This window comes from Papio anubis, chromosome 5 (assembly GCF_008728515.1).
Source record: "Papio anubis isolate 15944 chromosome 5, Panubis1.0, whole genome shotgun sequence".
Lineage (NCBI taxonomy): Eukaryota > Metazoa > Chordata > Mammalia > Primates > Cercopithecidae > Papio > Papio anubis.
In genome coordinates, this window is record NC_044980.1 from 73,999,814 (window position 1) to 74,017,702 (window position 17,889).

Sequence of the window (17,889 nt, forward strand, 5' to 3'; positions counted from 1 at the left end):
GATGCAGTAAAATTATCCCCAGTTGAACTATCACAACAGTAAGTCCAAGTATTACCAAGAAATTTGTTATGGAAAATAATGTTGTCATTAACATAATTTTTATTTATTAAAGACAGTGGCTTGGCTGGTACCACTTAAATTGGCTTCAGCTGCTCATGTATTTATTTGGATATGTATGTGTTGAAAGTCCATTGGTAAGCCGATCGTGAAATCTGCTCCTGACAAGAACAGCAGTGTTAGATGTTCTCCAGAAAGTAGCTACTTGCTATTCTATCCACTTATTTACTGTAATTGGAGAGCAAGCTAATTAATGTCTATAAAGTGACAAGTATTTGTTCCATAATTGAAAGCAGAATTATGATTCATTTAGACAGTTCCTATGATTCTTGGTTTTGGGGGAAGAGATTTATAATCAGCCCTTGAAGATACAAATGAGCCCTTTGGAGAGCTGACCACTTCTCTGCAGAACTTAGTTTTCCTGCTTTTTGGAAGTTTCAGTGCTTGTTTCTTCTTTCACCATAAAGTGGAAAGGGCCAGAGACTGAATTCAAATCCATCTACCTGAATCTTAGCCAGGGAGCACTTTAAAAGAAATTTAAGTAATGAGGAAGGATCATGAGAGTATTGACCAAACTCAGTTTTGTGGATTTTCAGTGCATTACAAGTACTCAAGCTTTCCTACATCTGTCCCCTTCACTATGAAAAATTGAGGACATTAGCTATTGATTGCCTTGATTTTCTTGGGGAACTACTAATTAGAGGCAAACTTTTATCAGTCATGCAATTATGCCAACGAAAAGGATATTTGAAAGCACTCTTATCCCAGAAGTCTTCATCAAGTGGGACAATCCTAAGGGCTGTATTAGTGAGAAATTCATGGCAGGAGCAGAAAATCTCCTCCATATATCCTATGAAGGGAGGGTTCTCCTGTGTCCCAGCCTCCCACGATGAAGGGGGCCTATTTGTGCTTCCTGAAATCTTAATTTGATGACATTCCTTAGGGCACGATTCCAGAGCTGAAGTTCAATGTCTGTGCTAATGGTGGCTGTGTCTATGCATAGTGTGTAAATGGAGACACTCAATAAATATTGGTAAGCAGCCCAGTGAAGGCCACCACTTGCTCAAGAGCCAAAGCAGATCCCTAGGTAAGGCCACCAACCCTTCAGGACAGAATGGAAGAAACCGCACACAGGGCCCTGGAAAGCCGTTTTAGTTTCTTCATTCTTAAAGGTCCTTCCAAGTGCTGAGTGAGACCTCAGTCCCCGCAGACAAGAGCTCCCAGGGTGAGCTCTGAGAGAAGGCAGTGCACTGGTCAGAGCTGGGCTTATAGTTGACACTGCCCTTTACTGTGAGGCCACCAATGGGGCAAGTTTGGGCAAGTTACCAAACTTCTTCCCACTTTAGTTCTCTATCTGTAAAATCCTAAAACTTCTTCCCATTTTAGTTCTCTGTCTATAAGATGGAAACATAATCCTTATGACGTTGGAAGACTAGACACATTGGCAAAGCCTGGAGCACCCGGTCTAACCCCCCAGTGGGCAGTGTTGTGGTAGATGTTCGTGCATGTTATTGTTCAAATTAAGCCCACAATAAATATGTTGTGTCACTACAAATTAAGTTCAATCTCTACCATGGTTTATTAAGATCTTCCTCTGGTTGGTGGAGTTTCTGTCTTTGACAGAATTCAGATAGTCTGTTAATAAACAAAAGTACAAATAAATAACCTAATTAAACAATAATTTTTACTGCAAGGAGATGAATTGAGATGAAGTAGAAACAGAAAGTAATAAAGGTGAACATGTCTTCTCTCAAGTTTTAATTCTTAGAGAGAATAGTGCAGTGGGATTGTTGATTTAAAAACATTGCAAATGGACTCATACATCTAAAATACAGACTCAAGTGACTTGATGATAGCTATGTCTCTTTCCCTCTGAACCAGTTTTCAAAAACTATGATTCAAAAGTGTATGATTATGTAAAAAAAAATTAAACAACCATCTCTTTGTACCATAACATTTCAATAATTTCAACCTTTCCATGTATTCTTGGTGAAGTCTTTTTTTGGTGTGCATGAAGTGTGAAGTGTAGTACATTTTATTTGTATTTCTTTTTTTAAAAAATGTGTAAAACAGTCAAAAGTGGGAGAGTAGAGACAAGCTGCCTGAAGCAATGATGGCCCTGTGGAGCATGTGCCCTGCACCCACCCTGACGTCTTGCTCACACTGGCCTCTGTTTGCATCTAGATCCCCAGATATATCATCACACTCCATGAGCTCCTCGCTCACACACCCCATGAGCATGTGGAAAGGAAAAGCCTGGAGTTTGCCAAATCAAAGCTAGAGGAACTGTCCAGGTACGCCAAGAACTTATAATAAAGGCTTGGGAGAGGAAAGCAGCAAGTTAGTCTCTTGCAGAAACCTCCTGTATATGTTCCAAGGAAGAAGCAGCAGAACAAATCCAGCTTCTCAGATTCACCTCAAAGTTAAATACTAGCTTGTGAGGCGATACTGAATCATCATTCACATTCATTTGAACCAAGAAAAATACATATCTTGGAAAATGTTCTTATAGCATGTGAATTTATGTAATTCAGATTAGGTGTATTTTGGTTTAAGTTTGGAAATGTTCATGTTTCTTTCAGCATAAAAAAAAAAAAAAAATGATAGCCAGGTGTGGTGGCATGCACCTGTAGTCCCAGCTACTCGGGAGGCTTAGACAAGGGTGCAAGGGGTGATGATTACTTAAGCCCAGGAGTTTGAGACCAGCCTGGGCAACATAGCAAGACCCTGTCTCAACAACAAAAGACTCTCAGTTGCATTTTGTATTCACATTTGGCAAGAATTTAGAGAAGGTACAGTTTGCATTTCTCAGTGACTTTTCATTGTTACAAGCACTTATTTATGTTTGTGTTACTTTAGCTTATATGGGATAAATGGTCTAAAGGTCTCTTATTTAGACTGCCTCCAAGAAATGACCCCCTAATTTCAATGACGGGATCTGGCCACAAAATGACATGTTGCTTTCCTGTTGCACTTGGAAGCAGACATGCCCAGGATGCTCGTAATTGCTGACCCATTTACTGTTTAGAATCATGAGGCACATTGGTGTTGCTTTGGGTTATGGCCTGTTGAAGCCTGGACAGATCCAGTCTATTTCCCCCAAAGCCCCGGTTCAGTCAATACAAGCTTGAAGATGGAGCTTCTCAGATGGAGCTCTTCTTTGCCTACATGCTAGGGCAACAGAAAATCTCTTACTGTGATCCTGTCTGTGTTGTGTCACAGAGTAATGCACGATGAAGTCAGCGACACTGAAAACATAAGGAAAAACCTTGCCATCGAAAGAATGATCGTGGAGGGCTGTGACATCTTGCTGGACACCAGCCAAACGTTCATCCGCCAAGGTAAGTCCTTGTGAAATGGACCCGCGACCGGATGCGCTGTGCGGCTGTCACATGATCTCGGCGCACCCCGGAAGGCGTTCTGAGCAGGCGTGACGGGTGCGGTGCCCGCAGGACCCCCCACGGCCTTCGCCGAGGCGGTGGTTGAGGCCCACCTTTGTGCTGTTTCTTTTCAGGGACCATGAAAAACAGCAACACAATCATAGTAAAGCACGAGTGGGGCAGGCAGTTACATTCTGACTGGACGCTCCTCCTCAGCGGCCCGGACATTCTCTACAGCTCCAAGGAGGACCGGTCGGCCTGGCCCACGGCCGTGGCAGTGCCAAGTGCTGACGATACCCAGGCCAAGGCTCAGGAGAAACTTGCGTTACTCAAAGCCCTTTCACATAAGACTGGGGACCATGTCCGAAGTGAAAACAGCTGTCTCTTGTTCCCATTTTTCATCAGCACTTCCGGATCCGCTCCACACGATGTAATTTGATTCAACTGGTAACTCCCGTTGCCAGACGAAATGTCTCTGATGGACCCTTGCCACGCTTTGGTAATACAGGAGCTGTCGTGTTTGCGGAGTGTGCTTTGGGGGCATCACTTGATAAATTAAGCTTTTGAAGAGTTGAAGATATTTGTGCCGGAAACTGTGGAAAAGCAACAGCCTGACAGTGCATATTTCTCCTCGGCTGTTATTTCAAAATGCAAGACGTAAACCACATCCCAAGTTATTTTTTTAGTGCTTAGGTCCTCTGGGGGAGGGGAGAATGCCTCAGGCAGTTGATTTGAGACAATATATTGCACACATTTATAATTTTGAATTTGGTGAGAAGTGGACCATAAATTTGGAACTCAATCGTTAATGTGGTTTCTGTTTATAATGTGCCAATATCATCTGAAGATATTTGTGTTGCCATTGCCTACCATAATGTACTGCTTAAAATCTCTTTTTACTCCTCAAGAACAAGACAATGTTTTGTGCACATTAATTTTTGCACAGACTACTTTAAAAGTTTAATGCATGCCATTCTATTTTCCATTATTTATTTACAAGGAGAAACCACATATATGTTAAAGTTTGGGAGTATATTTTAGGAAATTATTCCTTTTCTCATTTTTGGCTTTAGATATTCTTTTTTCTTTAAATAAGGGTGGAATACAATGCTAGCAACATCAGGCCCTTGTAATGCCTCCTCTATTCCTCTGCACAGACTGTGTCCCCACATTGGCTTCCTGCCTGCCAGCCTCTGTGCCTTTACTTGTGCTGTCCCCAGCCTGGGGGCTGGGAATGTCCTTATCCATCTCTTTTGTGCCTGTCGAAGGTCTGCTTGTCCCACCAGGCTCAGATCAGATACCTCGAAGGAGCCTTTTATAATTTCCTCTTCTTCCTCCTCCCCTCTCCTCCAGTTAGAATGGATTTCCCTTCCGCTTGTTTCCAAGGCACTTTACCCCTGGTGCTTGTATTTCATCCTCGTGTAGAGGTACCTGCTTGTGTGCCTCTCTGTCCTGGTTGCTGTCAACTCTGAAGGTCAGCGCTTAGGAATTCTCTCTGCCTTGCCTTGTCTAGTATGATGCTTTCTGTTACAGGTACCTGGAAAATGGGCATTGAATTAAATTATTTATTGAATTGCAATTATGACTGTAAAGTGTTTTATGTTGTATTTTTCTTGTATTGGAGTTCGCTGAAAATGTCTACTAATTGACTTGTGCTTGATAGTATGTGAGAATGGAGACAAAAGTTTCTATAGTGTATAATTTCTTAAAGGATTTTTGATTGGGAAGTATTATTACCCATAAACATTTACTATATTGCTAAAAAAATGTAAACTTTTTTAGGTCCGAGCTTGAAAAAACTTTCAATAATGAAAAATGCTGGAAGGTCAAATATTGGATGTCATTTTTTTTTTCATTGCAATTGGAGAGAAAACAATCATGGACAATTTCTCCCTTTGTTCATGCCCATATGTTATTAATTCCTTGTTATGTACTGCATGTTTAAGGCACTTCTGTCAGCTATGAATATTTCTGGTATTATTGTGTTGATGTCAATATAATGATTTGCCTTTTAGCAGTATTTTTCTGCATGCGTGCTTTGATTAGTTGTTTAAGAGTTATACAGTAAAGCTGGTTTCTAAAATTCAGACCTTAATCTGAAATTAGGAAGTAATACAATCACAGACAATTTGGAAAGTTTGCATTGTTTGCTTTGGTTACTCCTATTATCACTTTTACATAACACCCTTAACGACTTTAAGACCCATTGAGGTGTTTTTAAAAATTGTTACTTAAAAAAATTTTGAGGGATTCTTATTTTCTATGAAATGGTCTACAATTTATCTCTAAAGGTGTGCTAATGTTTGTGTTAATTACTTTTAGGGTTGATATGTGGTCTATTTCTGTGTGTGTGCGCGCACGCATGTGTGCATGAGGTTTCCACCTTATGTGAATTTTTATTCATAAGAACTAGAAAAAATACGTCATCCAGATCATCTGAAAGGTCACCTTAGAATAAGGGCATCAGCAGCTCTTGAATGTTTTCTGATGGGGATTTAGTGATTGAAATAATGAAAGTTTTATTGTAAATGGTTTCCAATTATTAGTCTGATGGATAGGATACAGAAGACTATATTACAGTAATGGGCTGATATTATCATTGTTTTCTAAAATCTATTAACAGTTTGTTGAATAAATGTGTGAGTGTCTGAGGCAATGATAGGAAAACAGTCGAGCTGCATCACTGGAGAGCAAATCCTGTCTCCCCTACTTCCTTGCTGTGTGATATTGGGCAATTTACTTAACTTCTCTCTGCCTCAGTTTCTTCTCCTTAAATTGGAGTTAATAGTAGTAGCTATCTTTTAGGATTGTTGTAAAAATGAGCTAATGCTTACAAAAGCACCTAGACTAGGACCTGCAAGATTATGATAAACTTTAAAAGCCAAGATCCAAAATTTGGAATGACTTCCTATTTTCAATAACATGAAATATATATGAATGTTTAGTAGAAGATAAAGGCACTCTAAGTTGACGTTTTGTATAAAATCTATTATGCATTGTGAACAGTGTTTTGTGGAAATGTAAATCAGGAAAATGAAATATAGGTGACTGAATACAGGACTAAGTGCCTTGAGAATAAGACATGGACATTTCTGGTATTTTAATCATTCCTAGACTCTAAGGCATGTGCTTTCAATGTACCAGTGTTCTCTGAAATTGTAACCTGGGGTCTAGAGACAGTTATATCTTCCCAAATGCCTAACCCAATAAGCTGGAAATGGCTCTTCATTCTTTTTCATTACTCAGTAGAATTCAGAATAAGGGGCATAGTCTTGAATACCATTCTGTGGGAATGAAGTGATTGAAATAACAAAAATTTTGTTGGAAGTTGACTCCAATTATTAGACAGACTGATGACCAGGATGCAAAGAATCATGCTATAGCAATGATCTGATGAATCACTAAATGAATACTAAGTATTTCTCTAATTTTTGTATTAGCTAGCAAGGAATCCTTTCTTCATATCTCATAGCTGTGTTGAAACATCATGTCAAATGCAAGAGAAAATGTGAAAAAATCCACTTAAAATGCTTTTTCCAAATATGATTATTTCACAAACCATAGTGTTGCAATTTCTTACTTTTAATTCAGGTGTATACATTTCTGTATGTACCTAATGTACACAGTCTCCTATGTCTCCCTCCTACTTGGATATGAGGTAAACAATTATAGATTAAGCATATTAGTGTATGGTTGCCAAGGAACCATTTATTTTTTTTGTCTCACAGCTGAAATCCACAGTAATTGCTAATATATGAGCTAACAGTATATTCTCTAATTTCTTTCTAAATTGTATTTATTTTTATGTACTCTATAATTTCTGACATAGAAAATCACTAAATTGCTAGAAGCATTTACTAACGAACACATTATTATTGAGTTTTCGCAGCTTGCTTATAGCCTTTCTGAAAATGACTCCCAAACCTATTTGTCCACCAAGCTTATTTGTCCAAGCCTCAGTCTTTCACTCAGCCCTAACTCATGGACCTGATGACTCATGGCCCCCATGGCAGAGCTAGAACTTACTCTCTTCCCATCTGTCTTCTTTCTGAGTCTCATATTTTATGTGGCCAAATCCCCTGGCTACATCACTCACTTCTCACTTAGGCATGACCTTAGGCAATCTGCTTAACCTCAGACCTCAGTTTCCCCATCTGTGAAATGGGAGGCATTGAATCACGTCCTCTGCAAGGCCTCTGGCTTTGATTGCATCCTGAGCCCCATGAGCAGAGCCTTCTGCTGCTATGACTTGCTCATAGACTTCCCTAACTTCGGCCTCCTGCTTTCCCCTGCCTCCAGTACTTTATGTCATTCCTTGCTGCCTGGGCTACCAGCCAGTTTATTCCCACCCACCTCACCTCCTTCATTCACTCTCCTCTTACCCATCCCTTTGTAGGAGTCAAGCCGTCTCCTGGCCCATTGTTCCCCAGTCCCACACCTCACCCAGGACTGCTTCCTTGCTATTCTTTAGGCCCAGAATAGCTGCCTACTCTGTGTCTGTCAAGCATCCCACTGCAGCAGTCACCGAAATAGACAGTGTGAGATCCAGGCGTGGAAACTTGGGTCTCTTGCCACCCTGTACACCTTTCAATCTCTGTTAAAAAGTAGATGCAATTTGCAACATTCATATGTTAATATGAACATTTTGTGACTCAATCATAGTTCTACCAACTTATGTATATATATTATTTATATGAAGAACTTTAGTGGTGTTTTTCTGCTTATTGAAATAATTTGTGCTCATTAAAAAAATCAGGAAACTAGAAAAATGTATGAAGAGGAAAATAAGGTTGTCTACAATCTCATCTCTTAGTGATGACTGCTGTTAATGTTCAAGGGTTGGATATGCACTTAATGATTCTTCTGAGGGTAATATGAGCCTGTGTAAGGCTGTATTTGGGGTAGGTGGTAGGTTAAATAAATGTAAGAAATATGATTATCTCAGGGCACTTCAGAAGTCAGAATCAAGAGGTTTGCAAGAATCTTTGTTAGTACTTTTTAGTTTGATATTTAACTTAGATTGGAATTTTGTTTTGGGGTACGGGGAGGTCACTATGAGGGTGAAATCTAGAAATAATCAAAGGCAATGTTGGTATTATAAAGTCTGTGTATAGCTTCTTACATTAAATGGAAGGTAGTTTTGCTCATAGTAGTATACTGGGTATAGATTTTACGTGGTTTATTTTCTGTTTAGATTCTACAAATAATTTTTATCACACATAATTTAAATGTAACTTGAAATAGGTGTCCTTTAAAAATAGTTCTTAGCTAAATTTCCCTGAATTATATAATTTATATCTTTTTATAATATACATGTACATTCTATTTTTAAAATACAAGGTAAACTATATTAATATGCTATTTATCTACCTTCTGTGCTTTAGGAAGAATGCATTGCATTTGCTTTTTGTTGTGTTATATTACTCTATATAATTATGTAATATGTATGTTATTATTAAACACATAAATTGATTGGGTCAGATCACTAAGGACAGATGGCAAAAGTGCCTAATTCTTTGAATTCGATTTTGCCTTCTTTCAAACTTATTTTCCAGTTTATAGATGAAGAATCAAGTCTACAGTGTTTCACAAAAATATTAGGAACAGTTCAGCCCTTAAAATACAATGCATTGTTTCTTCTGCTCAGACTGGAAGAGAGTTACTTGTTCTGATGATGTGTCACATAAAATCAATCCCTGGTATTATGGGAAACAGGTCTTAGTGTTTATTGCCATGGACATGGTCCTCACTTGACAGAATTTTAATTGCTGTGTATTCTTCATTTTTGTAATCACCAGGTTCTCTTATTCAAGTACCTTCCGTTGAGAGGGGGAAGCTTAGTAAAGTTCGCCTGGGTTCGTTGTCTTTGAAAAAGGAAGGAGAGAGACAATGCTTCTTATTTACAAAACACTTTTTAATATGCACAAGAAGTTCAGGAGGGAAGCTGCATCTGCTCAAGGTACTGATTTTCCATAACTGTTCCACTGATCTTCCAAGCACTTACAAGGTATTGAAGTTAACTCACTTGTGACTTTCCCGTGCTTGGTATTATCATAAAACAGATTGTCATGATTGCATAACGAGTGAGGTAATGTGCATTTACCAACTCTGCCATTTAATTCATTTTCATTTGAATTCAGAGTAATAGAAATGTATTTTAAGTATGCATCACCATGAAGAAATACAATTTAAATCATAACCTGGACAAAATGATATACTATACTGTATCTGTATAATCATATACAAAGTTATATACTAGTTGACAACTACCGAGCTACAAAAATCTTGTCAAATCGCTACAATATACCAGTGCAATATTTGCTAAATGCTATTTTATCTTGCTCTGTACTAGGAGTCAGCAAACTATGGCCCATGGCTTAGAGCCTGTTTTTGTTAATAAAATTTTTTGTTTTGTTTTGTTTTGTTGAGATAGGGTCTCACTCTGTTGCCCAGGCTGGAGTGCAGCGGCATGATCATAGCTCACTGCAGCCTCGACCTCCTAGGCTCAAGCAGTCCTCCTGCCTCAGCTTCCTAAGCTGCTGGGACTACAGACATGTACTGCCATGCCCATCTAATCTTTGAAAAAATTTTCATAGAGACAATGTCTTGCTGTGTTGCTATGACTCCTGGCGTCAAGTGATCCTCCTGCCTTGGCCTCCCAAAGTGCTAGAATTACAAGTGTGAGCCACTGTGCCTGGCCTGTTAATAAAGTTTTATTGGAACACAGCCACGCTCATGTCTTTGTGTCTGTGACTGCTTTTATGCTAAAGTGGCAGATCTGAGTAGTTGTGACAGAGATCATATGACTTGCAGAGCCTAAAATATTTACTATCTGACCCGTTACGGAAAAAGTTTGCCTATCTATACCCTTTTTTATTATTGCTTACAAATATTATTCAACACCATGATGACAGCTTTCTACTGCTTCAGCCGCATCCTGGTTGGTGAGTTCAGCCCTTTGCTAAGCTGCATTACTCTCTAAAGCCACTGTGGTGCCATCTAAGTCCCCCATCAGCTGACTTGCTAAATTGTATAAACAACTGAGTGGGAGTGGGTTGAAAAGGAAGAATTTTACTGAAGTTAAATGAGTTCACTTCCTTTTGCACATCTAAGCTTAATTTTGGACTCTATGAAAAATTATTTATGATGCAGAATTGCTATGCTTTCTTCTATGGCAACTTGAATATAGTGTTTACAAATCAGAGCTTCCCAGTCTACACAAGACCTTCAGTGTCTTAATGAAAAATTGGTTTGTTTCCAGACAGGTGGGGTTCTGTCTCTAATAGACTGCACATTGATTGAGGAGCCAGATGCAAGCGATGATGACTGTAAGTCACGTTTGATCACTTAGGATTCTATTAGAATTAGAGGTGGGAGAGAGGCTGAGGACAAACTCCCTAAAGTCATTTATGTATGAACCATTTAGCCCATGAGCCTTGTTAAACCATCTTTGGGAATTCACATTTTACTGAATTTGTTTTGTGATAGTGACTATTAAGTGGCAGATAGAGAAGAAAGAAGAGTTGAATTAGAGTGTTGGAATTCTATAAATCATGGGAATTAAAAAAAAAAAAAAAAAAACTATGAAATCAGAAGGAAACCAGGATTGTAGTCTCAAGTAACCTACTGACCTCAGCTTCTTCATCTGCTTATGAGCTTAATAAAGCCCTCTTCATGCCTGAGAAGTACGATATTGCTGAAATGAGAGTCCCGATTTGAGTGCAAATGGATTGTATAAATAGAATGATGTGAAGGCAGTTATCACTCTTTTTTTTTTTTTTTTCTTGTATTCTCATCTAATTGTTTGACTTACATGTGTTCAAGCTAAAGGTTCTGGGCAAGTGTTTGGGCACCTGGATTTTAAAATAGTGGTGGAGCCTCCCGACGCTGCTGCCTTCACTGTTGTCTTGTTAGCGCCCTCACGCCAGGAGAAAGCTGCCTGGATGAGTGACATCAGTCAGGTAAGCAAGTGGCTTTTGCCAAATTTTTGTTTTTTAAATTTCACAACTTAAACTTTTGGGGATATTTTTTAGAGGTCTTTTATTTTTATTAAAAAATTACACTCATTGCTATGGTCACTGCCATAATCACTATGTATCTTGATAAGCTGTGATCATTATCGTTGTTGTTTGTTCTTCTTCTTAAGGTTAAAATTTGCCTGAAATGTGGTAATTGGATTTTAGTTCCTGGGCATTTTACACCAGTTGCAAATGTAATCAATTGTGTTGAACAGTATTGTTATAGTAATTTATAGTAATAAATTCTCTAATGGCTCCACTCGATATTTTGCTTATTTGTTTCTGAAGCAGAATAATGGTGAAAGATACAAAAACAGCCAACAAGGGCTATGGCAGGAAATCATGAATTAAAGAATCAAAAGAGACACCATCTCTAGTATGAAACCTGAAAATGAGCTCCTGTATTTCATATATTTAAAAATTAGGGAACAGAATTGTTTACCTTTCCTTGATCAGCAGCGCCCAGTTAGGGAATTGTTCCATTTATTTAGGAAATAATATGATTTAGAATATGCCAAAACTAGTCATGATTGAACTTGGGCATTCTTATTCAAGCTCCATATGAATTTTCGCTTTGTAGGGGAAAAGTGTTGCTATGTAAGAAAAATATTTTTTAAGGACTTGATAATTATTTTCAAAGTTGTTAACTCAGAGAAACTGGGCACATGGAAAAGATATATATTGTAGTTTTCATACTTTTTTTGGGAAGAGTAATTTATATGTAAGACTTAAGTGGAAACATGAATTCTATCATAGTTCTTCGGACTTAGTTCTTTTTTTTTTTTGGGTGACTGAAAATTGAGGTGAAATAGAAAATGAATGTCAATAGTAATCATTTTTATCTGTCAAAGTAGTTTTACAGACTTAATCTCATTTGACGCTTACAATAGTATTCTGAAGGTAAGCAGAGAGAAATTAGTCCCATTTCACAGGTGAGAAAACTGAGGTTTGCAAATTTAAGCATTTGTCAAAAGCTGCTCAGCTGCATTGAGTCAGAATGTAAACCTAATCTGGGTCTTTTTTTTCTGTTTAGCACTCTAAACATCCTCTACAAGAGTGCCTTATGCTGGACTTTTACTTATATACCCTCAGGATGGCTTCGATGGCAAATAAATAGCTAGAAGAGAAGCCATTTCTTTTCTAGGAAATGAAAATATGGGATCTTCCATTTTTGTGGAATTGCCTCCTTGTGGTGATTTATTCATACTTTCATTAGCTCTATGCTATATCAATTAATAGCATATTAAGTTTCTCCCTATTTGTACCACATCTCTTACTTTATGAAACTCTGGATCATTCACTGACTCTACGAACATTTATTGAGGAATCACCATGTGGTGTCAGATATTGTGCAGGTACCAGGAATATGACTGTGGTTCTTGCTCTCAGGGAGAATAGGCAGGCTCATAGGGAGCAAAAGGAAGGAAACAGCTAAATGCAACAAAATTGTGTGCGTGTTATGAAGCCAAGATATGTAGGAAGAATGAGGAGAATAGGAGTAGGCAAAGGTGTTTTTCCACCTGCTTCTGCCTTCCACCTTATGATATAATTGGGGCCCCTAAGATATAGACTTGATGGAAGCTCAGGTGACCTTCCTTAGCATGACTGGGGAGGCATTGTTAAGAGAGAAAGATGCTTGGAGTGTGTGAATGATTCTGTGCCTGATCCTTTAAAGAAAGGCACCCAGTGCTTTGCCTGTCACTAGCAAAGGTCTAAGTGAGTCTTTCCCTCTGCTTAGACGTTAAGGTAGAAATATACAACTTCCTCCTTATTTCATCAAGATGCTATGGCTATTATGTTGCTTAGCAAAAAAATTGTATTAGATTATATCTTCAATGGAAGGAGGCTAACCAGAAGTTCTTTTTTTTTTTTTTTTTTTTTTTTTTTTTTTTGAGATAGAGTCTCGCTCTGTCGCCCAAGCTGAAGTGCAGTGGTGCCATCTTGGCTAACTGCAAACTCCACCTCTCCCAGGTTCAACTGATTCTCCTGCCTCAGCTTCCCGAGTAGCTGGGATTACAGGTGTGTACCACCACACCTAGCTAATTTTGTATTTTTAGTAGAGACGGGGGTTTCACCATGTTGGTCAGGGTGGTCTCAAACTTCTGATCTCAGGTGATCCGCCTGCCTTGGCCTCCCAAAGTGCTGGGATTACAGGCGTGAGCCACTGTGCCTGGCCAAGTTATATCTTTTTTAGTGATGGGGATACCATCACATGAGATGACTATGGCCGACAGAGTCTTGGCATTGTGTGGCTTTGACACTTGTGGTTTCATTCATTCAACAAATATATTTATGCAGGGCTATATGCCTGGCCTGGCACTGTTCTAGAGATTTTTGACATATCATGAAGAAAAGAGACAGCCACAACAAAATTTTCTGTTCTTTTGTTTTTTTTCTTTTTAGAGACAGGGTTTCACCATGTTGACCAAGCTGGCCTTGAACTCTTTTTTTTTTCCTTTCTTTCTTTTTTTTTTTTTTATTATACTTTAAGTTCTAGAGTACATGTGCACAACGTGCAGGTTTGTTACGTATGTATACATGTGCCATCACAACAAAATTTTCTTAACCTTTTGTAACTTCCATTCTAACTTGGGGAAGACCAAAAATAAATGATAAGGTAATAACTAAGTATATACTATTTTATATTAGAAGGTAATAGGGCAAGGTAAGAAGGATTGGGCTGCTGAAGGTGGGTGGGTTGGTAGAGTTTCTAAATGGTGGTCACCTCATTCTGAAGGAGACTTTTAAACAAAGGCTGTAGGAGGTAATGGAGATACCATGTGAATATGTGATGCCATGTGAGAGGGAACAGCAATTGCAAAGACTGTAAAGTAGGAGGAGGCTGCATGTTTCAAGGAATACCATGAAAGGCAGTGTGGCTGGAGTAGGGTATGTGAGAGGGAGAATAGAAAAGAAAAAGAAAGTCACTGAGGTAATGGGCCAGATCAAAAATGCCTTTCTACGCCAATGAAAGGGGCTTTGGCTTATACTCAGTCAGATGAAAGCTATTAAAGGATTTCAGCAAAGGAATGCCATGAACTGTCTTCGGTTTTGAAAGGATTGCTGTGGCTGCTGTGGTGAGGATGGGCTGAGGGCAGAGGGCAGGAGTGGAAGCAGGGAGGTGAGTGAGCAGGCTGCTGCAATAGTCCAGGCAAGAGATGTTGAGAGCTCAGGCCAGCATGGCAGGAATGGAGATGGAGATTAGGGTTCTGAGTCTGGATTCATTCTGAAGGTAGAACCAGCAGAGTTTTATTGTGGATTAGAGTTGGGATGTGAGAGAAAAAAGGTGAAGGATGACTTCAGAGGTTTTGGCCTGAGCAACTGGAAGGATGGAGTTGTCATTACCTGAGATGGAGAAATCTGCTGGGAAAAGAGATTTGGAGGTGAAAAGCAGAAATTTACTTTTGAATGTACTGAGTCTCAGAAGTCTGCTAGACATTTGAGTGGAGTTGATAAATAAGCAGTGGGATATAGAAGTCCAGCATTTAGAGGGAGGTCTGGGTGGAAGATACTACATCATTTGGGTGGTATTTAAGGCTGTGAGACTGTTGAGATCACCAAGGGAATATGCATAGGTAGAAGTAAGAGGGCTGCAGACTGAGAAAGGGGTCAGGTTAGGGAGAATAGTGAAGAGCACCAAGAAGGAACCACCAGTGCAGCTGGAGGACAGCCAAGAGGATATGGTGTCTTAGCAGCTGAGTGAAGAAAACGTGTCAAGGAGGAGGGAGTGGTCACGTGTCAACTGCTGCCAAAGGCTGAGTGAAGTAGTGATTGTTCTAGTATACTTAGTGATTTTGCTGGTGTGGGGTTTGAATGGTAGGTGGGTAGGTGGTAGAGACAGAGTGCTGTGCTCTTGACTGAGCCTAGTCTGCTACCCAGAAGCCTATATCTCAGCTGGCTTCATTCCCTGCTTCAAGCATCTTCCTTTTATAGGAGAAGTTACATATCCATTCATAGAATTAGTCTCTCAAGTATATTTCTGGACATATTCATTATTAATAAGATAAGCTTACTGAATGCTTGAAATGTCCTATTTAATATTTTATTGTGTATATGTGAAAATATGGACACAAAAATGAACTAGAAATATTCCCAACACCCAACACACTAAAATGTTTATCAAAATAGCTTCCACAGAAAACCTATATTAGAATTATGTGAGGACTGTTTTAAATGCAGATTCCTTAACCCACATTCCAGATGCCATTCTAAACTCCATAAGCTCCATAGATCACTTCTGCACAATTAAAGAACCTCTGTCCTGAAGAATGAACTGTTTCCATCTCTAAAGTCTCCGCAATCTTGCTGTATAGAAATAATTGTACAGTTTGCGTCTCAGTGTATACATACATCATGTTTGCTTTTTACCTCATTTACTTCTTTCTATATTCCTGTAAACTCTTCATATTCATATTGGCTATCTATTATTCATCTGCATTATATTAAATATATTCAACTGCATCAGTTTACTGCTTTTATAGCTTTTTCTGAACAATTGAGCATTGAGTATATGAGCTGTTTCCAAGTTTGAGGATTAATATATAATGAGGTGCTAAACATCTTTGTGTGGGAGTTTTTCCTTTCTTTTAAAGTCCCTTGTTGGTGTGTAGTTAGAGTATAAGGCTGGTGTAAAAAGCCTGATCACTCTCCTTATTTCATGATTCCTGGTGTGACAGACTGCCACAATTCCTTCAAGAAATATGTAAGTTATAATTTTACTACGTCATCAACAAGGTACCTATATAATTGTCTTCTAAGTCTTGCCAATGTTGAATTTGTCACATTTATCACATTTTTCTATTTAATGGAAACGTGTTTTTGCTTTCTAGTGGTTTTAATTTACATTTCTGTAATTATCAATGAGATTCACATTTTCTACTATTTCTGTCTTTTTATACTAGATAGTAATTCACTGGCACTACCCTTATAGACTAGGGAAGTGAACATTTTCTTTCTATTTAGATTATGAATATATATGTTCTCCAGTATTTTGTCTTTTTAATTGTTGTCACTATTTTTCTTCTTTTCTTTTCCTTTTTTTTTTTTTTTTTTTTTTGAGACAGAGTCTCTCCCCGTCACCCAGGCTGGAGTGCAGTGGCATGATCTCAGCTCACTACAAGCTCTGCCTCCCAGGTTCACACCATTCTCCTGCCTCAGCCTCCCTAGTAGCTGGGACTGCAGGCACCCGCCACCATGCCCGGCTAATTTTTTGTATTTTTAGTAGAGACGGGGTTTCACCATGTTAGCCAGGATGATCTCGATCTCCTGACATCGTGATCCACCCGCTTCAGCCTTTCAAAGTGCTGGGATTACAGGCATGAGGCACTGTGCCTGGCCACTATTTTTCTAAATCTTACTTTTTCTGGCTTGATTTGAAGCCACCTTGCTAAGCTATTCTATTGTATTATACTAATCATAGGTAGCTCTTTTTTTAAGAAGAGAAAGTGGTTCCTGAGTATTGCTACAATCCCAGTTTCCCATAAGAAACTCTACAAAACTTAAGACTTTTAGCTTTGCCAAGTCTCTCTCTCTCTGAAGCTGTAATTTTTAGAAGGAACGATTGCTTGAATGATTAATCACACTCTTAGTTACACCAGTAAGGCCATAATTAACTGTTGGCGCCTCCAGCAAAAAGTACAAGTGGCTAATGGTCTCAACCAATAATTCTTCCCCTTTTTCATCTATTTATAGGGAATGATCGGAGGCTGAAGATTTTACTATTTATTTCAATAAAGCACATTCATTTGTGCTTGTCTCACTGTCATACATAATGGTTTATTAAACAGATCCACTGTAATTATGGCTATTAACTAAAATGCAGAATTAAAATTTACCTCTGAGCTTCTTGGTTTGGATAGATGTCCCAAAATATAGACCTGTGTAGACAAATTTGTAGCACACTGGACATGCTTTCTCCCTAAAAATAGCTTCTCAGAAATCAAAAGGGAATTTTCTACTTTAACATAAAAAGGTGAATTTAAAAAATTGACTCTAACCTTTCTTGCCAGTACTTAGAAGTATCAGGAAGGTGGAAAATATGGTAACACAGTAGACCACTGGTCTTTAAATAGGTACTGCCTTAAGTAAGACCCTGAAAAACTCTTGGTGGAGAAGTCACTCTCAATACTTGTCCAAAGACCAGCTGCTTCAAAATCACTTGGGGCTTTTGTGAACATACGTATTCCCAGATCCCATTCCACCCATTACAAACTGAACTAGACTATCTATGATCTAGGAATCTAATTTTGTTCTCCTGTTAACTTCAAGGTTTATTGTAATTCACACAAATTCAAGATGACATTAAAGATATCTGAAACCCTGCTTATTTGAATGTATTTCTTAACTAAGTGAACTGTATATAGGCGTCACTTCTTCCCAACAACCAGGGTACATGCTTATATAACCATAATTGTATGCCACACCTTCCTCTGTAA

General features: G+C 38.7%; 1 protein-coding gene across 4 annotated transcripts in view; it reads left to right on the top strand.

Moving 5' to 3' along the window:
• The window catches only part of RASGRF2 (Ras protein specific guanine nucleotide releasing factor 2), a 265,347-nt gene that overhangs the window by 118,302 nt on the left and 129,156 nt on the right, over window positions 1-17,889 (top strand). For all 4 annotated transcript variants that reach the window (XM_031666740.1, XM_031666741.1, XM_031666739.1 and 1 more), the window contains 5 exons: window positions 2,242-2,351; window positions 3,280-3,398; window positions 9,236-9,396; window positions 10,699-10,765; window positions 11,262-11,398. In XM_031666740.1, coding sequence (XP_031522600.1) covers window positions 2,242-2,351; window positions 3,280-3,398; window positions 9,236-9,396; window positions 10,699-10,765; window positions 11,262-11,398 — 594 coding nt within the window. The remainder of the gene's footprint in view (window positions 1-2,241; window positions 2,352-3,279; window positions 3,399-9,235; window positions 9,397-10,698; window positions 10,766-11,261; window positions 11,399-17,889) is intronic.